The sequence below is a fragment of the Ambystoma mexicanum genome, chromosome 4q, assembly GCF_040938575.1.
Source record: "Ambystoma mexicanum isolate Mex_15411 chromosome 4q, UKY_AmexF1_1, whole genome shotgun sequence".
In the NCBI taxonomy this organism is placed as follows: domain Eukaryota; kingdom Metazoa; phylum Chordata; class Amphibia; order Caudata; family Ambystomatidae; genus Ambystoma; species Ambystoma mexicanum.
The window spans coordinates 177,557,624-177,584,992 of record NC_090928.1 but is presented as its reverse complement, the minus strand read 5'-3'; the positions used below and the strand labels follow the sequence as shown (position 1 = coordinate 177,584,992).

General features: G+C 41.4%; 1 protein-coding gene across 4 annotated transcripts in view; it reads right to left on the bottom strand.

The window, feature by feature from the left end:
• The window catches only part of AGPAT4 (1-acylglycerol-3-phosphate O-acyltransferase 4), a 1,136,585-nt gene that overhangs the window by 708,944 nt on the left and 400,272 nt on the right, over positions 1 to 27,369 (bottom strand). For 2 of the 4 annotated variants that reach the window (XM_069607692.1, XM_069607693.1), the window contains exon 2: positions 20,395 to 20,468. The exons of the other annotated variants lie outside the window; for them this stretch is intronic. In XM_069607692.1, the coding sequence (XP_069463793.1) occupies positions 20,395 to 20,468 (74 nt within the window). The remainder of the gene's footprint in view (positions 1 to 20,394; positions 20,469 to 27,369) is intronic. 4 annotated transcript variants of the gene reach the window in all.

Sequence of the window (27,369 nt, the reverse complement as noted above, 5' to 3'; positions counted from 1 at the left end):
CTTTTTATTTTATTTTGCAACATGGCAGAGAAGTATCAATGTTTTATTCAGAAGTTGTGCTACCTTTATTTTCATAAACGGCAACACATATGAAGATGGTATTTCCATAATGCTGCTTTCCTCAGTTTTAGAAACTGCAGAGCAAAAGTTAATCTAATTCAAGGTGAATTTGCAAATTATAGTTGTTGTCCCATTAGGTAATATTATTTCAGACAATGAACTTATAAAACAACTCAAATTGTCACATATTATAATTATAATTAGGTAAGTTATTTGATTTAATTCAATTCTATTTCAGGTATTAATGCAACCAGTGTGAACAGGTAGGATTCTGTGCAATAAATAGTATAAATTGGTCCTTTGTCCTTATAGCATAATGGCAAAGAAACATTTTACAATCAGTAAGAGTTAACTGGTGACTACGATCATTGAGTTTGACGTCTGAAATAAATTACACTTTGCCTTGCTAAACGCATATTAATGACAATGTGTTATGCATTTTATTCTCTCGTGGATTAGAACACCAAACCAAATGCACAAGACTACAGTCTTTGATTTATATTGAGACTACAGTCTTTTGATTTATATTTTGTTAGCCTTTGAAAAAAGCTTAAGTCTTAACCAGACAATAAGTGCAAAACAAAGTCGTTTTTTGTGGTTTGATAGCAGCCAATTATTGAGGTTGAGGGGGACTAGGTCATTAAGATTATATCTTCAATAATTCAATCAGTATATGTTGAGGTATACATATGTACATCTGATTATCGGAAATGATTTGGAAATCAATTCCAATATATAAAACAGATTGACAATTGTTAAATGGAAGTCATGTTATGTCATATGGCACAACAGTAAGATTTGTGACCTGCATGACTATGTTTTTATTTTAGAAATTAGTATACACTTTCGGTATTCAAAACTCTTTCACATGGACTGTATTAAAGTAACTTGCACTGCCGACTACTCTGCCCCAATGTTGAGTATGAAAATTAGAGTGCCTGTGTGGCGAAATGAAGAAGCGGTGGGCAGATAAAAGAAACGGTCCACACACAAGGACTCTCTGCCGTCTTCTGTTCTTACCACAAGTAAATATCAGTCCTTATCAGTTAAGGAAAGACCAATAGATAAATATCTGTGAAAGGAAGATCTGAAGACATTATTGAACTCAGTTAACAAAAACATGGGCTTCTCTCTTCTGGAGGTTGAATAGCAGATGCCTCAACAAAACTGAGACAGTTTAATCAACATGCCAAAATAGGGTTTCCATTGCTGATGGTAGTAAAGAAAGCTACCCTCTGGAATGGAAGGAGCCAGAAAAGGTCATCCAGCCATGTTTCTTGTCAAAGAGTATCTGACAGAAACTGTGCAGATCGTTTTCCTTTTATCAAGTTTAGTAGGTAAAGTGTCCATGTTCACAAATGATTTGACGCAGACAGAGATGGGAAGGCCAAAGTGTTGAGTTCTCATTGGAGGAAGCCTTTGCAGGCTCCTATCTTTGTTTAATGGTAAGCACATATGTCACATATGTCACATAAAAGCTAAAACTCCACTTGATGGATTTTTGGACACTGAAGAAAACTCTCCCAGGCAGCTTTAGTAAAATGATGGAAATGCAGGTTGTATTATTGTCAAATCTAAATGTGATGGTTTAAAAGTAACTGGTCTATCATCAAGTGCAACCTTTGCAGCAAGGAGGCAGATACTTGTGAGGGAGTGAAACATTGATGCCTCTTAGTGAATGCCACCATCAAAATCCATTTTGAAGGAACCATGTAATTCGGAGACCAAATGGAAGGCAATATCTTAAAGGTCTGTATATAGGCTAGAGCAGTGAGAAGGCAGGGGACATCTTCAGCTCATCATAAGCAGAAAGCATTTCATCAGTCACCACAAATATAAATGCAGGGAGTCAGATTGTTACCAGAAAAACCACGTGAAACACATGGTCATTTTTGGATTGGGCAGAGTGCTGCCAAAATAATCCAAGATCCTGACTACTTGGAGTCGAGGATGAAGCCAACGATTGGAGGTTGTCTAAAATTCTGGATAATTTATTCCCCTGACGAATAGTTAGAATAGGTAATAGGAAACAGGTTTTCAATAGATTTGTTCCATCTTTCCTGAGAGAATACTATCTGCTTAATCCCATGGTGTGTAATGTGGAAAAAAAGATACCTGCAAAGCAAAATTCACTTTTTGCTGGATATGAACGCTGGAGTGGTACTCTGGAAACCCAGAAAATCTATAGTGAGAATGGATAAAGGAGGAGGCTATTCATTCCTACAGTCAGAAACAAGGAAGTACTGATCTGCATGGCAAATATAGTGGGGAAGTCCTAAGTGAATAGCCGGGGGAAGAGTGAGGGGAGTAGCAAATTGAAGAGACTGGCAGTAACTTTGTTGTCCTGCGTTTCAGAGAACTTGTTATCCCTGGATGCGGTTAAGGTACATGTACAATGTGAGAGGAGTCCCGCTCAGCAGGAAGTTCCCAGGATGTGTACTTCCAAGAGTCTCAAGGAAGCATGGCAAAAGTTTGGGAATCCTTGGATTTATCTGTTTACAGTCCCAGATAATTTTCTATGGAGAAGATGATGCGTGCGGCTGCTGCTTTCTTTGTCTTGGGAATTAGATGGTTTGAAGAGCAAACATCCTGTGAGGTTGCTTTATGCATTGCTAACTTTCCTGATAGTTCTTCAGGTGAGGTCCAAAGTCAGGCTAAAGGGGCGATTATGGTGGCTCAACATTGGTAACACAAAATATCCAATAGAGCCTCATAATAAACTGAATATTTAAATTCTGAATAGTGTGCTATGAATCATTTGTGTTATGGTTTGTTTCATAAAAGCTGCTCAACAAGTACAAGATGTACAACATATTTACTATTGTTTGTTCATAAATTAACAGGAATTTTGCGGTCAGTTGTTTAAAAGTTGTATATATGTAGCATAATTGTACTTTAGTTTTAGCATATTCTTTTGATACATTTCTTTTGGGTACCTAAAATTGCATGTGGCATTTTTCGCTTAACTTTGGGGAATGTTGGGATTTTTACAAACTGTTTTGTCATTTTGGAGCTCGGGGGTTTGTTGAGTTACACCGGCACCCTATTATCACTTTGACTAGAGTTTTTTACTGAATATGCACCACAGCTGAAATCAGCTATACATATTTCTTTAATTTATAATTTGATTAGTTCATAACTGCAAAAGCATGTAATTTTGTTAAGTATGCATTACCAACTAGTATGTATTAGCTCGTAACATTTTTACAGTTCCAAATACAATTAACATAATAACAAGAAAGACTCAACTGAACAGTCAATGTATTATATATGGATTGCATCATGTAACAAATAGGTTCAGAAAATTCACTGTTGTAAGATGTTCCAGGGCAAAAGTCTGAAAAGGGAATAAGATCACCTAATTTTGACATTATTTGGGTCTAACCTCTGAGTGTTCTGCCTATCCATGATGCCTTCTGTCCTTCCTACCTCACTACCAGGGTTTGAGCCTATGGAGGGTGGCCATAAAATTCACAGCTTTTCTGTAAAGCGAGTATGACGGCATGATATCCGTCCAATGATATATTTGAGGGTAGTTGTTAGCTTCTACATAAGAAAAAAAGGGAGGTTACATTTTTGTTATTGGTTACGGAGGGATGCCGAGATCATGCCCATGGCCATCGTTGTCCGGAGGTGTAACCACCATTCTTTTATATCGTGGAAGCAGGAGCTTTTCCATTGGTAGGCTACTGGTCATCTAGCTGCAACCAGCATAAGAGAAATTAATTTTAAGTATCCCTGTGAAGAAGGAACGGTTCAGCTTGACCAACCTCTCCCAAGAGCAAGATCTGGTGTTCTTTTGAGAGCAAGTTTCCAGTTATCAGCTGAAGGTTAGAAATAATCTGATCCTAAAATTGCCCCTTCATGCAGCACTGCAACCAAAATCTATTAGGGTACTTCTAGCAAGAACGTATCAAGAACGTTTGGAGTAAGAGACCATATGAGGAGCAGTTTGTAAGTGTTTTTTCTTTAATCTATGGGCAACCAAAAGATTAAGCTGCAGTTGTCCAGATATTGTACCAGGATAAATCAATACGAACAGTCCCAAGGTCTTCTGACCAGCCTGTCATGTAAGAAAGGTGTTAGATAAGAGAGGCGGGTAGCAATTGAATATCGAATGGCAAAAAGTTGTTTGAGTGGGTTAAACCCGGCACAGGTCTTTAGGTGAAATGGAAGGGCCTGATTGTTCAAGTGCAAGCCATTTACTATTAGTATTTGAGGTATCCAATCCAATGTGACTGTAAGATTAGATGCTAATAAATATGTTTCTGTGTATTGAACTCCAGGCACTCTTTTAAAGGAGAAGCCATCAGAGGTGTACCTGAGACTCTGAAAAATGTGTTTTGCTTATGAATTTAAAGATTTGTGTTGTTGTATTTACCGGAACACAATGACAGAACTGTACCTGGCTTACCTAGCAAACTTGTCATGACTTCTTACATGGGGAAAGTATTTCCTTCTGAATTGAGAAAACTTTGGAATATCAAGGCCATCTATAGTGGGACTAGTGTATAAGCACATTTCTCATAAAAACTTGCAGATAAGCTGTCCTGACCAGGAGTTTTGTTAGTGGGAACCTATTTCAATATATCATCAATTTCCTCAGCTGTAATTGGGCTTTCTATCTCTGAAGCCTCTTCTGCCGATTGTTAGGGAGAATTTTCAGTTGAGTGCTGAATTCCTCCCACCTTAGAGCCCCCTGGTTCTTTTGCTGGACTTTAGGACTTTTTAATTTTAACCCTGGATTGAGAGAGACATTTTTTTCACTCTCTCATATATTTTGACCTGATTTGGAATAGGTGTTTCCTTTGTTTTTGGAGTCTGACAAGCTCCATAGGCATCTACTTTGTGTATGGTGACACACAGCACCTACTGTGCAGTGTCACAGAGCAATCCTTTAGATTTCTCATAAGGTTTAAATACCTTTTCTTGTGAGAACTACTGTTCCCAAGAATAATAAAGTGAAATTGACTTTACTTACCTTTTCTCTTTGTAGGTCCAGCACACCCCATTTTAAGTGGAATGCTGGGGGTTTCCTACCTACTCATGTAACATGTTTTATGTTACCCTCGTGACTTTAAATGGCTAGTGGCAGTGGTTTAATTTTCCTACCATTGTGGTTTTCTACCGCAGGCTAAATCCTCCACTGCAGTATATCATCCGTGGTTGACCATTTTGTCAAAAATGGCCAGGTCTTCTTTTTTTGCCACTTTCTGTTTGTAAGGTCTTTCTTGGGTTTTACTTTGCGTGCCAAACCAGGTTTGAGCCCTTTGTTTGTTTTGCCTTTGGCGGGCTTCAGTACTGAAACTCGCTTCTGGCTTCAGTGTGTCTGGAAGGGCAGGTAGTGAGGGAGGTTCCCAAAAGTCCAGTCCTGTCTTTAGGAATGCCTGAATGCACCCAGTCCTGATTGGATGGCAGTCCTTGTAGGACAGCCACCCTGCTGTTTGAGTGACAGCTAGGCTGTGCATGAATGGCAGAAAATTGCTTAAAAGGCGAGGGTTTTGGGACTGAAGAGAGAGTCGACCACTAGGAAGGACACTCCAGCGAAGAAACCATGAACAAAGCTTGCTGCATCCTCCTGGACCGTTGAACTGCCCTGTGAAACCCTGATGCTGTGCTGAAACTCCTTTTTATGATCGGCAGGAGAAGCTCCGGAAGGGACGACTTCTTCCCTTGGGTTAGTGGGACCAACTAACCCTGAGACGAACTCTACTGGACCATGTTCCCCGACTGGCTGTACTTCTTTGCTGCAGGAACCGAGTGACAGGGGTTGAGAAATCTGTAGTCAGGTGCAACATCTGTGATCCGGCCAGAAACTCCAGGAGTCTCCCCAGAACCCTCCAGAAACAGGACAACCAGAGCTCGAGTCCCCTCACCAGAGTGGAGGACTCAAGGAGTGAAGGAAGCCCAACCGGTATCCAAGATCCACGTTGGTGCTGTTTACTGAGCGCTGAAACAGCGAAGTGCTGCTGGTCTGAAAAGAGCCCTAAGCTGCCGCTGACCTTTGAATTGCTGCTGCAAGAGTCCCCAGATGTCCTCCCTCTTGTCCCCACGACTGAGGCCCAGGAACACAGGATCTGCATCGCTGCAACCAGACATAAGCCAGCTGGACCACACTTCTTGTAACCAAAGATATTCTTCTGACGTGGGGTACTTACCTCAGTGTCTGTAGCTTGCTCTTCGCAGTTGAGACTTCCAGTAGCTGCTTTGCTAGAGTTGATTTCAGCTTTTTTTAGACATTAGGCCTTGAGATGAGATATGGTTTGTTGGATCCAGCTAAAATGATAGTGACTCGAAATGTCCACCAATGGAATTTCTCGAACTGGAAGTCCTTGTTACATTTCTTCATGAGATGGATTCTAATCATATGGAAATCTCAGTTCCATTGTCAACCTCGCGTGATGTTGCTTCTCCTGATGCATCTATTTGTGCAAAATATTCCAAAAGAAATAGAGCCAAACCTACTAAGAATTATACTATGCAATGCACAGCGGACTTCTCCTCACTGTCTCCTAACTCTGAACAGTTTGTCAAATCCAGAGACAAATCTTGTTCACCTATTAACCTACCGAAGCACAATTGAATCAGATAGCTGAATTATACTCTTCCCACTTGTATAGAGTTTCTTATCTCTTCACTAACCTTCTATGTTTCATCATAATGGGCTGATTGCTGTTTCTTTTATATTCAGGGCATTTATATCCTGCCGTAGAATTCAATGAGTACCTATTTTCAGGAGGCTGTACATTTCCATTATCATATACGCTGAACCACTTTTCATCAATTTCTTCTGGTTGAATTATCAATGTTAATCTATGGATGGGCTGGTGGTCAATTGGGTTCTTTGGTCTATCTATTTTTGGTTTGTGGTATGATTGACGTTTGTGTATCTGTTTTTTGGTTATACTATTTATTATCTTTTCACTATATGTTATTTGCCGTTTTTAAGTATTTTGCCCTCATTACAGATTTGCCGGTATCCTGCCAGTATTCCAACGGGTTACCGGCAAACCTGCCTTATCGTCTCTGCTGCCCCATATTCCATTACCAGGATATTGCGGGCGGCGGAGAGCCGGTAAGATCCCATTCCCATGGAGTGCGATAGGACTCCATGGAATTGGATTTCCTGAATCACTGGCACCGTTAGTAATGGTGCCGGTAATTCAGACATTTATTTGCTGGTAGGGGCCTGACCTCCTGGCATGTCAGGCCTGACGTGAGATCCGTGGCCCCCACCAGCAAACTTGAAGTGTGCTGGTCTGGAAAAAATGCCAAAGCCAGAATTACCAGCATTTTTTTCCGGACCGGCACACTCGTAATGAGGGCCTTGTGTTCCCCCGTCTTGTGTCTTGTCCTATAAGCTTAAAATAATTATCTTGATAGATATATTACAGTTATTAACTTTGCTGCACAATTTGCAATGTTTATAGTGGTGTAATGTTTATAGATAATCTATTTGCCAATTCAGGTAACTTTGAAGGCCGTACAACTAAAAGAACTTGCTGAGGCACATGGGGATATTCGTCTAATGTTTAATGCCTTGAGAAAGACTTAATCTCGAAACACGTGTTGGTTGTTTCTTCTTAAGAGTTGACGGCAATTATAAAAGAACACTCAAAAGTAAACACTATATATATTTCATATGAAATAATTTGATGCAGCGAGCGCGACTAACTAGCACAACCTCTTGTATTTCATGGGGTTAAGAGTATGATCTCACTATACTAGTTACGCTGCATGCCAAATAACACAATTTCCGGACAAGAGCGCACTGGAAGTCTGACATACTCAATATTTCTTTAACTGTCTGTTGTTGATCTATATGGTCCTATGAGGTCAGATTTGTGGAACTCTTTAAGCACTAAAATAGCTTACCATAATTATGAAAGCATTATATGTTGTGGAGAATGTAATCAAATAAGGGTCTTAACCATGGATCGTGAGTTTTTGACAAGAATTACAAGTACCAAAACTCATTAAAGTTATATCAATTTTATACAAGATATTCATTTGAATGACTCTTTTGGCGCCTTGCTAACCCTAATCTTAAAGACTTTAACTTTGATTTCCCACCCACATTCTTTTTTTTCTAGGTTAGACTATATTTGTATTAATCCTCGATTTACGTCTACCATACAATCATCCCATACTGGTGCCCTTACAATTTCTGATCATGACCCAGTAATTGCTACAATAAGTTGAATTTCAGATCCCATAAAATCCATATATCAAATTCATAGAATGTGTCCGTCTCTTCACTTCTGAATCCTTTAAAACCAACTTAATTACGTATATTACTATTTATAATAATTGGGACACTTATAAAGCTTCATTGGGGGGTGAGAATACTAATCATGAAAGACATACCATTTGTGTGAGGGGAAATCCAGCAAGACCAGAAAGGGAGATATATATGTGTTAATAGTTACCTAATTGGTCATCAAGTTACCTTGGTTTCCTTTTACTGTCCAAATGACAAACAGGACCACTTCTCAGATGCACCCCTCCCATCAGTGGCTGCAGCAACCGCAGTGAATCTGATTATAGAGTGAGACATTAACCTAAATCCAGACGCAAAAATTGACAAATCACTCCCTCCAACTAGGGGTGATCTTAGGAATGCAATAACATTTGCAAAATGTATCAGGGATCTCGGCTTGATTGTTGTCTGGAGACTACTGAATGAAGGAAATAGGGAGTATTCATAGTATTCCAATGTACATAGAGGCCATTCCAGGATAGATGTGTTATTGATTGACCCAACCCTAGTTCCATTCTTATCTGAAACCCAAAGTAAAAACTCTTTCCGATCACACAGCAGTTGGCATAGGCCTTTCAGTGAGACAAATCTCTGCACCCATTAGGTCACCCTGGAGACTTTTGATCACATCCTAAAGGACCCAGCAATACAAATTGTGGTGGGCGAGGCAACATCAAACTACTTCGAGTAAAACAAGGAATTGTACTAATCCATAAATATTTCATATCTCTGAGAGGAAAACCAGAAATTGTGGTAGATAGAGGAGGTTGAAAAGGCTACATCAGCCCCTAAAATTAAATACTAGGCCCTGATGGATTTACTACTACAATGTTTAAGGTTCAGCTGCTTGAACCAATGAGAGAACATTTAACTCCTTTCTTAATGGGTACGATCGCCCCATCCGTTGAGAAGACCTCCACGATATGTATTTCCAAACCACACAACACCCTTCGGAATGAGAGTCTTATAGACCCATGAATAATGACGCTAAAATATACACAAACATTTTGGCCAAAAGATTAAAAGGGACTCTCCCCTCAACCATACAGCGTTCCTCGGGCCTAACGCAACCAGAACCCAGTCTGGGTGTCCACCCACCAGACTGCACACATCGAACTGATATCTCCAGCACCACACCTATCGCTAGGAAGCAGCTATCATCCGACAACAACACCAGCTGCACAAATATCCACAGCACCCAGCACTTCTCTCTATTGACCTTAACTGCGTTTCCCATGGGCATTCAACCTACCAGCGCTTTGAGGTCATACCAATGATATATAAGGCTTTATATAAATGCCAAGTAACATAACATACAGGTTTTAGAATGGATAGATGCCCACATGACAACATGAGAAGGATCCAAGATCTCATTGAGCTGGATATAAGAGTAAAAGAGAAGCTGGCCATTTCATTAGGGAAACTCTTCGTACAATCAATCTGGAGCCGGGGTTTTCAACATTGCTCATGGCGAACTTCCAAAATCCCACAACAGACATTCAGATTGGGGGGCGGCATAACTAGGCGGGGGACCCAGGAGATTTCTTGGATAGGGAATATTCACGGCAATCAAGATTAACTTAATAACTAGACTCCTATATGCTTTCCAGGTGCTCACAATCATAACCCCAGATCATACCTTGACCCCCCTGCAATGGAACATCATTGATTGTATATGGCTTGCATACCCTAAAAAGTACTACTAAGAAATGACCTCTCTGTTGAGCACAACCAAATCCTTGTTAACATACTGGAACAAATCTACTAAAAGGTGGGGGACACCTCTGGACTGGGTCCAATATCACTGGTGTTGGGTAACGCTGATTTCTCTCCTTGGGGATTGCAAGAAAGGGAATAGAGGGGATTTAAAATTGCTGAGCCAATCCTACACTCGAAATACTCCTTTGACATTGGAAGAATGTAAAACCAAATTTGGTATAGGAGAAAGTGAGAGATACCTTTGCGCACAAATTCGGCACTGGATTACCCACCCTCAGACCAATGAATGAGGCACAGGGGAACTGAATGCTTTGGAGTGAACTTTCTGCGCTGGTTTGCTGAAGTCTAACATCTCTACACTAAACAATCTCCTAGAGAACTGGAACCCAGCAGAGAAACTACCTTATATGTTACAGTGGGTAATAGATTTTGGGGCTCAGATTAGTGAAGATTCCTGGAGAAAAATGTGGTTGTGATTACAGTCTGCCTCTAGATGAATCAAAAACAAGGAATGCGTTTATAAACTATGTTATAGATGCTACCGTCCTGCCTAAAAGTTACATAAGATATTACCATCATATCCCCCAATGTGTTGGAGAGGGTGTGACAAGATAGGTGACTTAATGCCAAATCACGAATATATTGGAAAGAGGTGCTTTTCCAGATCAAATCAATTAGTAGCATAACAGTCCCAATAGACTACCTGATGGTGCTCCTTTGCCATACATGAGATGGGTTTTACCGGCAGAAAGGCAAACTAGCTATACTCATTACACGCCTGTTGCACACAGCTAAAATTAATTTAGCGAAAAAATGAAAAATCCACTGGGCCCAATACTACACAGGTGGAGGGGGAAGACATGGGACATTCTGCCCTCTGCAAAGATTATTGCACTAGCATCGGAAGCAATACAGTAAATATGTCAACCCATGGCTTTCATCTTTTTTCTATGTCACTAATCGTCCCATTACAGGATATTGGCCAAATATGTTTAGCCATTTTCCACTTACTTAAATCGATAGAAGATAGAGAATGTAACACCAAAGGGACAGTCTGGATCTGGTCTTATAGCAACAGTTGTTTATTGCAAAATATTGAAACTACAATACAATTGTTAATGATGCATGTCTTGTTACTGCGTCACGTTTTTGAGATTGAGAATGATAGTGTGTGCCATGTTGTATCATGATTTATATCTTTTGCAGCATATTCATAAATAAAAGTAATTTAAAAACAGATTTCCGTGTACAAACCCTTCCTTTTTAAATCTTGTTTCCTTTAAATACCTAAATATTAATATTAAATATTAAACACCTAATATTATGAGGCATCTGAAGGCCCAGAATTTCAGAGAAAGAAAATAGGGAATGGGTGACAAAAGCTATTATGGTGGAAAAAGCATTTGCCAACGTAGATACCGTCTTATATTTATGTTGGGAAAGATCACATATTTCAGACTAGGTGGTAAGAAACTCTGAACTGCTATCCTTGCCCAAAGCATTTGTCATTCAGCATTCGCCATTTTATTTTTTTTACTTTTCGTATTATCACGCATTCCATTTGAATGTTCTTTTCAAAATGAAATATTCATATTTTGTCTTTAAATATTCAATCAAAAACTCATTGAGATTCTTTTTACATAACTACATATCCTTTTTGGGAGCATTTATTTTCCTGATTACTTACTCCCCTGCAAACAATGCAATGTTGAGGCCCCAAAAACGCAGACTTAAGGGTGGTTAGCATTACGCATAGGAAATTCCTTTTTCTTTCACCACTCTGAATTATGAATTAGTATGTGGAGTTTCCGGCAGTTATTACAGAAGTTGGATGCAACAGGAATGATTATTGTGACTAATGACAAGCCTCTCAAAGGTTAAGATACATCCTTGGAGATAAGGGGGCCTCCATCAGTTTTTGGACACAAGTAGGGATGCAAGATAATTTGTTATGGGAGATTTCAAACCAAAGTTAACTAACTTGAGCATGTTAGATGATGCCGCTTGCTCTATGGATAACTTACTAATAATTTCATCTAGAACACAATTTAATAGGCTGGAGATAAGAAGGGGATCAAATTGTATGATTTTTTTGTTCATAAAGATTTAAGACATTTAAACAGCGGTGTAACTTTAAGAGCTAGAAATAGATCCTCTGTTATCTACTAAGTGTTTGTGGACTGATATTCTTTCAGTGTGATAAAATTCTTTCATGTACTCTGTAACCAAGTCCCTTGTCTACATTTTGGGTTGAAGGGTGACATAGCCTTGGGGCCGGGTACCTCCACCTGCTATGGGATCCCTTGGTTTACCCTACCATATCCAGCCATACAGCTGGGGCTTGACACCAAACTAAAGCTGTAATCCTGCCCTTTTAAGGGAACCCAACCTTCAAAGTGCATCCTTTAAACATGCCACTCTCCTATGGTCTGATACCCACCCCCAAGTCAGCCATGGTACGGAGCAGAAGAGAAATGCCTGCCTCCCTTTAAACCAGGCAATTGCTTTTAGAGGTGCACAGTGAGGAGAAACCTGAGAACGCTAAGAGCTAGAATCAATTGGCGCAAGCCTTTGCACTCAAGGATTCTCTGACTTAATAGACGTTGACATGAGCGGGTGATGCGAAGGAAGTGGGGGAGTGTGCAGCTCTTCTACAACAGCCTCTTCCTACAGAAGAAGGTGGCCTGTTCCTACACAGTTTTGGTTTGTGGCTCTTCTAAAGGGAGAGTGGGGGTTCCCGAGCAGTGAAGAAGCCGGAAGCAAGCAATTATTGACCAATTGTCTGTGAGGACACAAGATTCTATGCACTTCAACAAGCCTGAGCAAGGGCAGGCCACAGGGGTGGGACCAGACTATTACCAAAGTCAAGTGCATTGTCAGGAAAGTGAGGGGGGTTTGGAGAGAACAGTGCTGCAGTGCAAGAGTTTACTGGAGACAGGACTAGGAGGCAAGAGAAGAGGAGGCAGAACTGGAGAAGCAGCTTGGGGGAAAGAGGCTAGAGAGAAGAATGAGAAAATCCAAGAGAGGGTGGGAATTCAGGAGGAGGCTAAAACTCAGGAGGATACAAGAAAGAAGGTGGAGGGAAAAGATTAGGAGAAGGAGAAAGACCAAGAGGTCAAATAAATGTATAGGGTGGGAAAGCGTCTGCGAGAAGAGGGTTAGGTGAAAAGGGTTGAGGAAGACCTCAGGAGAGGGGAAGTGGAGAGATATATGGCAAAGGGTAGGTGAAAAACAAGAGAGGAGGAGATGATGTGTGGCCAAGGAAAGCTATGGGACATGAGGGATCAGGATCAGACATGTTACACTCCCGATAAAAGGAAGATGAAAAGTAGGATAGGTTCCCTTAGAAACAAGACGATATCAGATCGTAGAGGTGAGGGGGTATTCCGAAACAATGCCAGATACCCCAAGTCTGAATTAGAAGTGTGATACCGCACATATCATGCATACCAATGCATGTGGCCTAAATCCGAGATGAGGCTCTGGGGATTGGCTTGGAGGCACAGACCTCTCCCAACTTCAGCTGTCCAGGCTGAAAGTCCACCCACACTTGGGCCAAAGACCTGATGCACCAAATTATCAGGTTGAGAATTGGCAGATCCAAATTGATTAAAGCAAGAGCCAAGACAGAAGTGCCGGGATACTTAAACCCCACAAACTATGAGTCACTTAAAAAAATTGGCATCTGTTTTCTGGAACGTAACCTCAACCTGGAGACTTGTTTTGTGACATCAAGACCCCCTATTTTTCTGCTGCGACATTAGAAGAAAAGACTTTGTAAGCTTCAAGGTACAAGCCCATACACTCTGTGTTAGTCACAGGGGTTACAAACACCTGCCTAGTTTAAAATAATGTGCATTAAAGATGGGAGCAACATCCAACAGATGATTACCTAAACACAGATAAGTAAACCATATAGACTTGTGGGGAGGGGCTCCAGCTAGGGAGGCCATCTTGAGTTAATGAATCTGAGAGCTGGCAGAGACCCAGAAATACAATTCACTGGCAATTCCATGAGAGATAGAGGTGACGGTAGAAGCCAGGGTAATTGGGGCCATTAACACTTTGTTATTAAGACTTACCACAGCATAGCTTGTTCTAGTACTAAATCATCAATGAATGTCATATTGAGTTCTAAAAGACTGCACCATTCGGAGCAGAGGATGGGCGACCTAGAGTATGCTTCAAATAACGCTTTTCTAAAATGCTCAGTTAAGAATTATCGGAAAATCCCCAGATTCCAGCACCAAACTAGCCACAGCTTTGGGGTTGAACCTATACATTCAGAGGCACATCTGCATAGGCGGAGCAATATACATTTTTGCAAAAAGTATTATACCGCCAAGTACAGACGTCATTCTCGTAGCTTGTTTATAGGCATGATTACTACCACTTAAGCTGCTATCAAAGATTACTCCAAGGTAGTCATATGGCACTACGTTATGCAACATTTCCTTGTTAACCCAGAATCTGTGAGTGTTCCCTGAAGCATAGTTCTGAGCTGTGGTACACAACCTAGATGCCGATTTTGAAACATGCTAAATCACGGCTCCCCATAGATGCTAAGTCAGGGTCGAAATTGAGGGGCACTGGGAGCTATTTAGCTCCTGCTTCTAACAGCTTGAAACCAACAGCTACCAGGAGCTACTTGTGGCTCCTACGACCAACTGGTGTCTTCCAAACATGTAAATGTGATATTAACTTTGAGTATTTGAGAATGTTAATAAAAAAGAATTAGATCACATCAAATACACATTTAAACACAATGGTTCATATAAAACTAAATGTAAAAGGAGCATTTATGGCAGCTCCTGGTTCCTCTGTGGTAGCTCCTGCGTACAGGGTGAAGCCAACACCCAGGAGCTGGTTTTAGCTCCTGCTCATCAAATCTTAATTTTGAACCCTAGCCCTAAGTAGATGCAAATAAGCCTGTGCAAAGACAAACACAGTGTTGTCGGCATAGGCCAAAACTGGAATAGACTTACCACCAAAGCGAGGAACGTCGGCTTCACATGCATTCAAGCAATCAGCTAAACCATTAATATAAATAGAAAATAAAAATGGGGCTAAAACACATTCTTACACCGCTGCTCCCCGGAAACCAGGATGCGCAGTGTCCATAGATATCAGAGCATAAACATTATCTGTATGCAGGTGGGCCAATAGGTGAAACAGATCCACTGGACAATTCATGTCTATAAGAAGTTGCCACAATTTAGCTCTATTGACTTTGTCAAAGGAAGTGCTAAGGTCCAAGAACACTAATTAAATGTTCTCTTTAAGTAAATAGAATTGGCAAATATCTTACATTAATTAAGAGATTGCTCTCTTGTGCCCAGTTTTCCCTGAATCCCAGTTGTATATCGGAGACTATATTCCCATTATCGGCCCACTTTGCAATTGGGCCAGCACTAGTCTACCAATTATTTTTAATAGCAAATCAAGTAGAGACATCGGCCTTTAGGAAATTGGTAAATCACTTCTCCTTTTCTTAAAAACTTTGAATAGAATTGCGGAGTGCCAGGAAATGGGAATATTACGTAAGTGTAGCATGTTATTAAATGCTTGAGCCAAGGTCGGAACACAGAATTCTAGATCTATATAGATGTATTGGGATTGCAATGGGGCCGAGACTTTTCCTTAGGGCCTGTTTATGCAGCGTCCTTTCTATCTCAATGTATGTGAACCTTATTTCCAGCTTATGCTCTGAGAATGTAGTAAAAGTATGAACTTTTTCATTCAATCGGGTAACCCCAAATAAAAAATGGTGTGAGAACAATGTCTACTACCAGGGTAGTTATACAATGCAAACGGAAAGGCAATAGTCTTCCATTGGTGCCTATTCAAACAATATTATACACAATATGTATAATTTACACATTATCAAGAAGTGTCCAAACCTCCAAAACAAATACGTAAAACAGGATATGCTACAATCTAAAACATCAAACGTTCCACTGATGTTAAGTGCTGCTGTCTAGAAATAACTTTGAGATCAGCAGTACACCCGAGCTATACGTATCACGGGGTGATTACATATGAAACTCATGTTGTGAAGGAAACAAATCTTCAAGAGTTCTTAGCCAGTTTTCTGGACACATGTAGATTATAATTTCTCAATCAGGACTAACTCAGCCAGGAACTTTGTTTTTAGAAAGAAGTTTCAGGCTAAGTTAGTCCTAATTGAGAAATTGTGATCTACATGTGCCCAGAAAACTGGCTAAGAACACTTGAAGATTTGTTTCCTTCACAACATGTGTTACCCATTGGAAGAGAGACCTTGTAGTAAGAGACAAAAATCATATGTTATCACCCCTGAAGAATGTCTGCCATTTATTTGAAAGGACAGAAACATGCTGGGTAAATACTGAATTAGGATCAGTTTTGTGAGAATTGAGACTTGTCGCTCAGGTTTACTACTGATCTCGAGGTTATCTCTAGACTGCAGTACTTAACATCAGTAAAAGGTTTGAGGTTTTAGATTGTAGGATCTCCGGTTTTACATATGTATTTTGAAACTTCGGACACTTCTTGATGATGTGTAATTATACATATGAATGTGCAGTATGCTTTATGAAATTGTGATATGCTTGTGTGTATTTTTGTACGACAATTTAAAAGTATTTTTTGAAGTATTGTGTACAATGATTTTTGAATAGGCACCAGTGGAAGTCTATTGCCTTTCTGTTTACGTTATAAACGTATTGACTACATTATTCTCATTATGTTCGCCATACAAATCTGAGAAATGTTCAGTCCAATCTGGGTCCAACACATTCAGGTTAAGTGGGTTAAGAGTTGGATTAAAATGTAGGCCCCCTGTTTACTAAATCCAAAAAATCCAGAATGCAGTAGGATTTAGCTGCAGCATGTATTAGCACCCCCTATGCTTCTTCTTATAACTCGTTCTTATTTTCAGAGTACCTTCCTGTTATCTGCCTGTGCTTTCACTACATCGTCTCTCTTACTGATGGTAGATTTTAAAGTAAATAGTAAAACCACGTTGGCCATTTCACACTTATCATTAAAGCCCCAGTCTGTCATTTGGATTTGTTATGTTTATTTGTTTTTTTAAATAGCTTGAGGTTGCCAGCATGGGGCTCATTACAAGTGTGCCAGTATTGTGCGGTAAATCCGACAAAATACCAGAAAACTGTATTACCTTTACCGCCACTCGGTCCACCGGATTATGAGTGGTGGTAGATGGTGTTGATCGCCATTCCATGGAGTAACATTGCACTCCATGGCAGATTCTGACAGCATTACAGGCGCCAGTATTCCTGGCACCTGCAATGCCGGCAAACTTTGCATGTAAGGTGGTGGAATGATCTCCAGCTCTTAGCTGGAGGTATTTCACCACCTCACTGGCCAACTAGAAGTTGGCCGGTGCGGTTACTTGTCGGTATATGTTAATACCAGCACATTATTACCACACCGGCCAACCTGTAATAAGCCCCAATAGCTTCAAATATTGCTTCAGGACTTGCAGTAGCATCAAGGATTATACAAATCAGGGATCTATTTTAATTAATTATCTTACCATTGCAAATCAGGGATCCATTTTAGTTAATTATCTTACCATTAGTGTCCATATTAAGCTTGGCATTCCATCTCACTCTTTTTTCAATGACGATAACAGAGCATTTTTAGTATGCTAAATATTCTCATTTAAATCACCTAAAAGATGCCAGTTTATTCATAATGCTATCCCAAGATGATCACTAAACAAATCCATCATTACTCTAAAATCAGAAATAAAGCTCAATTTTTCAACTGAAATTAACCTTGCATCTCTGCCTGGTCTCCTCTAATAGAGTTTCAGAAGTCAGAGTGCTGAAGGTAGTTAGTAAGAGTTACTCCCCAGAGGGAGGCAACCTTCCATATATCTAGAAGAACTAAAACAGTCATTAGCACAGTGATTTACTGGCTTTTTCTGTGCCTGTACTTTACAAGGCTACAACAGGATGGTGTAGGTCCCTGTGGTGGAAGAAGCAGCTCTTGATTCCTCTTAGAAGGCCATTCAAAGAAGTGTCCTTTGCTACTCTAGGGGGGTCATTACAATCCTGGCGGTAGGGGGCTAAGGGAGCCGGTAAAGGTGCCGGCCCTGTTAACCCCCTACCGCCGCATTGAGGTCTCCTCGCGGGACCCACTAAGGACGCCTGGTTCTACCAGGCGTCCTTAGCGGGTCCCGCGAGAAGCCCAGCATTCTAACAATGGGCCCGTTATTGATGGCCCCGTTGTTGGCATGCTCCCCATTCCCATTGAGCCCTATGGGAGCTCGAATGGGAATGGGGATGAGTTCCTGGAATGGAGAAATGCCTGGCCCTCCAAGGTCAGGATAGCCTGGTATTTCCCCATTACAGGAACCCAGACCCGGTACCCGGAATGGGGGTAGCCATGCCACAAATAGTGGCATGGCTACCTTCTACCTCGTAATGACCCCCTAGATATTTGAGTCAAGTTGGTGATCAGCAGATAGGCCTAGATACAGACCGTTTCAGAGCTTAAGGAGTCCAAGGAAGTATGCCTTCCAAGGCATTTTGACTCTGTGCTCGCCTGGAGGACATTTTAAAACCAGCAGATTTGTCGAAAGAGTCGGTTTCTAGGAGCTTTTTATTATAAGCCAATGAACCTGATGGTTTTGTGGGTGGTAAGAAAGCTTTAAACAAGAAGAATATGAGCCTCGGCCTTCGCATAGAATACAGATTTTACCATACTATCATTATGGAAACTGATGACTCTATAAAAGACATGGAGATGAAGTATTATAGCACCCATCCAATCGCTTGGTGCATGGCAGAAAGCTAAACGGTTAGTAGCGCTGCAATGTTATAGGCCAGTTAAGCGCAAAGCAAGGTGTGAGTCACTTTTAAAGTCGCAAAGGTGATTGAGACTGCCCACCCCAATGTTGATGAGTAGTTTCTTGTGCTTATGTATCCTGTCTAGCAGTGCCAGACAGGAAACTTGCCGGATTGTGAAAGAAGAGGCAAAGGTCATTGGGAAACGTCCTGTGCTGAGAGGGAATTGTTTATGTAGTTTCAGGTTTGTCAGTGAAAGAAAGAGGATGTGCAGGAGAGTAAGGAGCGGGTTATGGGGCAAAGTGGAACAGTGATTTGTGGATAGTGTCATGTGGGGATACTCTGTGGGATGTTCATCTTGAACTATAGTTTCACACATTTGTCATTGGGAAATTAAGTTTTGTTAACTGGTTACACTTGTTATTTGCTGCTCAAGAAGTAAAGACAAAGATAGAACATAATACTTTGCCTCTGTGTCTAATAGAATCATGACTTTCCTTAACAATAGTATACAAAAATGTATTCACTGTTCAAGGACCTCGCGGTTAAAGAAAGGATTTGTTCCTCACATCAAGTACAATAGTTCTGGATGGGGCAGTATGGGTTTTGAACATCATTCTAAGAATTCCGTTTTCACCTAATCATGTAGGACTCAAAAGTAAGAGTGGCTTTACAAGTCCCTAAGAGACATTCGTTTGCCAACCAGCAAATCTCTCTGACAAAAGGTTCTGGTGATAATACATGAAGATGGTGGTCTGTAAGTTTTTTTTGTTTGAATTTCACTGGATAGGAAAACATGATAGAGGTATGGCTCTGGGAATAAGCACTTCCTATACTTCGGAAATAGTGTCTATCTTTTCTTTTAACTGTATGTTGGCTTCCCCAGCCTATCTATTGGATAGACGTCTTATGTTATAAGCTCATATCCTGATGCAAAGGGCTTCCTCTGCATTACACACAGTCTCTGGAATTACTGGCCTGGGGCGAAAAAGGAGATGAAATAACAATGGAGAATGCCATAAGGACCATGTACATGCTGCCTTGTCCAGGTGGGAAAAAACAACTGCCCCGCCCAAAGTAGTTTCATCATCCTTTTACAGGTAGCTCTGAATGCAACTGAGTGAAAGCTGTAATAGGGTCTCAGATATCAGGTGCACCGCCATGCCGAGCTGTCATTCAATTACACCAGGAGAGCTTAGAAGGACAGGAACCATTTCTGGTGACATGTGGTTTCCGGAAATGCATAACATATTTGTCCGATTTCGTCTTCGTAGTCTACCCCTGAACACAAATACTGGGAAATGGGGTAGGTTTGTCGCTCATGTAGGCTGGCCTATTACTCTGTTGCTCATTTTCTTTTTCTTTTTCTTAGTGGCCACGATTGACGTCTCAGATGAGGCATACTTAAGCCGCTCTTGCTTGAGCCCAGTATTATCTATCTCCAAAAATAACCTGTCTGTGCATTTCCACTGCAAGTCCAGTGGTGCTTTTTGCTATTGTTCTCTATACCTGGAAGGCATGCATGCAATAGTAGTTAGACAGCAATGAACCACTCACATGTCATGTGCTTCTCTTCCCGCTATCCTTATTGTTACTGTTTTTATTTCTAAACTCTGTTTATTGCAGTTTTTCTGTAACAGAAAAAACAGTAAGAACATCCTCGTGTACATGCAGGCCACCTTTTTAATCCACAAGGTTAAAATAATCAGTCACAACATACATCCGCACTGGGTAAGGTGTAGTTGCAAAAGATAATTTTTGTAACTAGCCCAATATTTGTACAGGTGATACAGGGTTAAACCATAAATGCTTTCCATCTCTGTGTACACACACCTAGTTAATACAAGGAAGGTTTAAGGGTGAACTCTTTATAAGAAGAACAAGTTACTTACCCATGGTAACGTTCTTTCGACTGGATTTTGCTCCCACGTATTACTCATCTTATGATATTTCCATATCCAGCTTCAGCTGCTTTGGAAATTGTTTCCAGCAGAGGGTGCTGCGCATCGATGTCGGTCAACTCGATGCCCCGCGAGGGCCTCTATCTCGGTATCGATGACATTGATTGTATAAAGAGCGCGCACCGACCGTTGGCTACAGTTCAATTTTTTAAAGCATGTATAGGATAACCTACACCTGACAGTTAATTCTCCTGGAAGAGCAAAGACTGCAATCACATGGAAAATTCTACAGCGGGCAGGTTGGGAGGGGCGATGAGGAATACGTGGGCGGAACATCCAGTCGAAAGAACGTTACCATGGGTAAGTAACTTGTTCTTCGAATGGATTGTGTCCTCCCACGTATTCCTCATCGCATGAAAAACTCCCAAAGCAGTGTAAGTATTCCTAGGAAGGGAGTCAGAATTTTCAGACTCATAATGATTTAGAAGTTCCTTCTTAGGTCTGTGTGCACAGAATGTCGCACTGCCTTTCCAAATAGACCTTCCAGGCTTGAGTAAGAGTCCAGATTATAGTGTTTGGTAAAGGCGTGTACGGACAACCATGTGGCTGCCGCACAAATATTCCTGATTGGACACCCCTCTGTAATGCAGAGGAGGTAGCCATGCCCCTGGTTGAATGAGCATTAAGACCCTCCGGGGGATCCTTTCCTGTTACTCTGTAGCATTCAGTTATTCCCAAAATAATCCATCTTGACAAGATTTGTTTTGGAATTGCCATACCCAACGTGTGGCCCGTGTAACCTACAAAAAGTGGATCATCGTGTCTTATGTTAGACATCCTGGAGATGTAGAATGTCAGTGCACGCCCCTGTGTAATCTCTCCTCTTCCCTTCCAGGATGAGGAGGAGGATTAAATGAAGGTAGAATTATTTTCTGGGTTAATTGGAACTCAGACACAATCTTAGGCAAGAAGGTTGGTTTCACCTTAAGGACCACCTTATAGAAGATTGTATGAGGAGGCTTGCAGGACAAGGCCTGAAGTTCACTCACTCTTTCGGGCTGATGTAATGGCCACTAAAAGGATGGTCTTTAAGGTTAATAACCTTAAAGGACACGTATGGATATGCTCAAAAGGAGCACACATTAGAAATCTCAATCCTAGGTTGAGGTCCCAAGTTGGGACTTGAAATGGCACTGGGGGAAATGTATTTGTCAGTCCTTTAAAGAATTGTATCACAAGGGGAATCTTGAAGAAAGATACCTCTTCAGAGGAGCACTTAAAAATAGAGACAGCTGCAAGATACCCTTTGATTGTACCAACCTGGAGCCCCAGGTTAGCCAGGTGTAATACGAGTGATAACACCATAGGTGTAATGGATTTAAATAAATCCACATACGTAGTCCTGCACCAGCTGCAGAATTTGTTCCAACGGCAGCGGCCCTTGCACTTTGTTGCTGGCCTGCTTGCCGAAAGCAAAATCTCCATTACGTCTTCCGGAATGTCCCAATCCTTGTATCTCAACCTCTCAGAAACCATGCGTGAAGATTGAGAGTCTTGACCTCTGGATGGAGAACCTGACCATCCTCTCTTTGTGGAAGACGTATTGGAGGGCAGATGGACATGTCCAGAAGGTCCGGGTACCACGTCCTCCTGGCCCAATCCAGAGCAATTAGGATCATAGATTTCCTGAACTTCCTCAACCTCCTGATGACTTGAGGAATGACAGGAATTGGAGGAAATGCGTACAGGAGTGAAAACTCCAAGTCCACTACGAATAAGTCTCCTAGGGCTCCTCTTAGGGGAAATTCCCTTGAGCAGTACCGTTCGCACTTCCGGTTGACACTGGTCACGAACAGATCCACTTGGCAGGTTACCCAAAAGGTGAAGATCTCTTGAAGGACTTCCTGAGCTAGTTCCCACTTGTGGGAGACTGTGCTCTACATGCTCAGAGCGTTTGTTGCCATATTCTCCACTCCGGCTAGATGAACTACTGATAGGGAGATTCCTTCTTGAACTGCCCAGAACCAAAGCTGCTTTGCCTCTCTGCACAGTGGTAGTGACCTACACCTCCTCTGGTTGAGGTAGTACATGGCCACTGTGTTGTCCGTCATTATCAGGACATTCTTTCCCCATATAGAGGGCAGAAAGGCCTTCAGCGCTAGTCTGATTGCCCTCAGCTCCAACAGGTTGATAAGATGGAGACCAGCGACCGCTGATTGTCAGGTCATTGGTATGTGCTCCCCACCCTTTGAGTGAGGCATCCGTTTCTACCTTTATTCCGGCCCTGGTTGCCAAAATGGTTCCCCCTTCAAAATTTTGTCCTCGCAGGCCCACCACAGGAGATCCTGAGTGACTCTGTTTGGGACCTAAAGGAGATCTGACATCCTGCCTGAGAAGTGAGACCATTGAGTCATGAGAGCCCACTGGAGAGATCTTCTTCTCAGGCGTGTCTCTGGCACCAGAAAAATGCAGGATGCTATGAGGCCGAGCAACCTCAGAAAGTCGAAGGCCGAGAGACGCTGGGCACTCTGGAACTTCAAGACCATCTGCAGAATGTCTTGAGCCCTCACCTCTGGTGGCAAGGTTTTTCCCTGGGATGCATCCAGGACTGCTCCAATGAATAGGAGCGTTTGAGGTGGTATCATGTGATATTTCTTGAAGTTGAGGGAGAAGCCCAGTCTGTGAAGGGAGTGACAGGTGGAGCTGAGATGTTCCAGGGCCTGTTCAGGGGAACTGGCCCTGATCAGGCAATCATCCAGGTAGGGGTTGATGTGAATCCCCCCTCTCCTTAGACTCGTTGCCACCATCGCCATTAACTTGGTGAAAACCCTCAGGGCGGAGGTGAGCCCAAATGGCAGAACTCGAAACTGATAATGAGAACCGCAAACGGAGAACTTCCGGTACTGTCCGTGCTTGTGATGGATTGGCACAAGAAAGTAAGCATCCTGAAGGTCCAATGATACCATCCAGTCCTGAAACTGGAGAGCCTGAAGGATCTGAGAAAGGGTAACCATCTTGAACTTGTTCTTCCTTAGATGCTTGTTCAAGTCTCTTAAGTCCAAGATGGGACTCAATCCTCTGTCCTTTTTTGGAATTAGAAAGTACGGATACTACCAACCATTGTTCCTCTCCGCTACAGGTACTGGTTCTATAGCAGCTTTCTCTAGCAGAGTTAAGATTTCCTGCATAAGGAGCGGATCTGGAACTTTGAAAGAGTTGTTCCCCAGTGGATGACTCTGAGGCTTTTTAAGAAAGGGAAGGCAGTAACCCTGGGCAACTGTTTCGAATGCCCATGCATCTGAAGTAATGCCTCACCATTCTTTCCGATGGAGTGAGAATCTGCCTCCCACTGGGGTCTTGTGAACTAAGATCTCAGAGAGGTTTTGAGGTGGCTGGAGCAGTAGCTGATGGTAAAGCAGCCTCTGCCTGGTTGGTTTTAGTACCTCTTCCCCATCCACCACAGGGAAATCTTTTCTGACCTCTTTGATTGGACAGTCCTCTCCCCCTTCCAACTGAGGAGTAAGAGGTGTCGGTGGGGCGGTTTTGTGTCTGTCTAATAGCAGCACCAAGGGACTTGGCTGCTTCTTTAGAGGGCTGCAATTTATCCAGGCTCTCATCAGCCTTACTACCAAATAAATGTGTACCATCAAAGGGCATGTTAAGCAATCTGGATTGCACACCTGGAGCAAAACCAGACTTTCTTAACCAGGCAAATCTGCGCATAACTGTACTAGCCACCATGGACCTGCTGATGCTGTCAGTAGTGTCGGACCTGTCTGGGGGGATTCGCACATTGCATCTTTCCCATCCTTGACTAGATTTAAAAATCTGCCTCTTTCCTCCCCTTCAGGGATATGATCAACCACCATTGCTACGCATTCCCAAATAGTGTGAGTGAATCTAGCCAACGTACACGTAGCATTTGCTGACTTTAGGGCCATACCTCCCACAGAGAAAACTTTCTTGGCCCAAGTGTTGTTAACGCTTGTCGTCTCTGTCTGAGGGAATAGCCAGGTATGCGTTCTGTTTAGAGGTTGATGTGGCATCTTGTACCACTAAACTTTCAGGAGTGGGATGCTTTGTCAAGTAACTAGGGTCACTACTGAACGCCCTGTATTTTGATGTTAATTTTGTATTCACTGAAAAAGAAAATAGAGTTAATCCACTCTATCAAAACTGGTGCTCTCAGTTGGCCCTAAACAGGGCTGCACTATTGGGTGCTTTAGTATCTGAACGTACATCAAAATTATTGTAATAAGTATTCACAACAAATTAATGATTTGCTTAAAGGAAATGTTTATTCACATCCCTTTATGTTTCCTTTATTGAATATTATTATTTCATATTCAATGATGCCAGGCAATAATTAGCTAGGATTTAATGTACAATTGCCAATGCATTTCGGTCGAAAACCTTTCGGTCGAAAACCTTCTTCAGGGCGGTACATGATATATTAATTCTCATATGCCCCACATTTAGCTTTTTAACTAGTTATATAGACTTAAGTGAATAACCACATGATGATTTAGAACAAACATGCAAAAAACACATACCGGTTCAGTGTGCATCAGTGTATTCCAACATGTTGATATGAAAATAGAAAGAGAAGACTTAGTGTCATTAACCATGCTAATATATACTTTGCGGTGTAGAAAAAATCAAAATCAAAAGAAATGGATAGTACCGTACGGTTCATATAACTCATCAACTGACGTATGGAGCGTCCAGCTGAAAATCGTGCTCCTGTTAATACCACAAAAAAACGTATCAATAACTGGCAAACGCTAAACAAATGTGAAAAGAACCATGAGGTTAGTTCTTACCTTATTCAGCAGAGAACGCTGAGTACAGGGCAGACGCATTCGCACGAGCGCAAATGCCTTCTGGAGTATTTAAGTGTTGCCATGGTGACCTGAAGGCATTGCGCCGTAGCACGTACGCCTTGGGTCCCACCTTCGTGAGAACACGGAAGGTGGGACTGTCACCATGGCAACATATCAACAATTTAAAGTGAAACTAAAGAAATGTACCCCGCTCGAAAGCGGCGGATCATTGCCTTTCTCTACGCTCCATAGATTTAATCTCAATGCGGTAAACAGCAATGTTGACTGTCCTGTCTGAAGCCGACAGAAGTAAAGCACAAGTAGTACTTGAAACTAAGGTGAAAGTCGCTGCGAAGTGACGTTGAAATGTGTCAAATTGCTTACTCATACTAATTGCTATTCAATGAGCCGTAGGAAATCCATTAACAGAAGGCACAAGAATGGTACTGGTTATACTAAAAACTAAGGAGTACATAGCTCGGAAGCGGCGTTGAAATGTGTGTATTTACTTACTTATACTGATTGCTGTACAAGGAGTCGTGGGAAATCAATTAACAGAAGGCACAAGAATGGAAATGCTAAGCAGGAAATGACAGTTATTATTCTAACCCTGAGTTTAAGTCACATATTGTTAGTGATGGATAAGTAAGCATGCAAAACTACCCATAGCAAAACGCATAGGGGACACATGGTATTCATGCTGAACAATTCAAACCATATAATGATCGCCCAAAACGGCGTATCTCAGGTAAGTATTACAAGTATATGTTTCAAAACCCATGGTTCTTAAATTCGGAAACGCATATAGAGGTAATCGTTGGAAATAAATAATAAAAGCATAATTCAACAACTAGTATTCAAAAGCACATCAAGGCTTATAATAAATTAATTCTGTTCATAGTTGTCCATGATGACATTGGTCACAGTCTGGAAGGGGTACCAAAGTGATAAAAACAGAAAAACTGGAAAACCTGCAATGCCACAAAATCAATAAAAATGGGATAGTATATCCATAATCACAAAAAAACACATGTAGTTTATTTCTTCATTTATTCCCTTGGGTGTCAGAGAGCTTAATCGATCAATCCAAAATGTTTCTCGTTGATCAAGTCTTTTTTGTAAATTTTCATGGTTATTGAGTTTTCGGACCACTTCAAGAATCACAAATTTTATCTGTACCAGATTGTGATGTTTCTCTTGCCAGTGTCTGGCTACCGCTGAAGTAGCTATGCGATTTCTTATGCATGAACGGTGTTCGTTCCACTGGATCTTGGCAGTACATTGTGTTTGGTCAACGTAAAAAAACTCACATGGGCATTTGATCCCATAGATGATGTTCTGTGTGTCACATGTGGCATAATCCTTACATTTAATTTTTTCTCCAGTGTGTGGATGATTAATGGTTGATCTTTCATGATATAATTGCAATTGCTGCAGTTTAAGCACGAAAATGTGCCTATGCGATCTGTTAACTTCTTCTTGCAAGGAGGTTTGGTATTCACTAACTTGTCTTTCAAGTTTTGACTGCGTTGGTATGCATAAGTGGGGAGTTCCTTGAACAAATGTTCTATTCTCTGATCACAAGTTATCGTGTTACAATTTTTTTTGATTATAGTTTTGATGCAGCTACTTTGTCTGAAGTATTTCGATACAAAAACCAACTGAGGTGTTGATTCTGTTTTAATTTTAGTTTTCAATAATTCTTCTCTGTTTTGTGTGGCTGTGCGTACACTGGCTGCCTCTACTTCTTCCTTGGTGTATCCTCTCTCCAAAAATGTATAACCCATTTCTTTCACCGCCTCTTGATA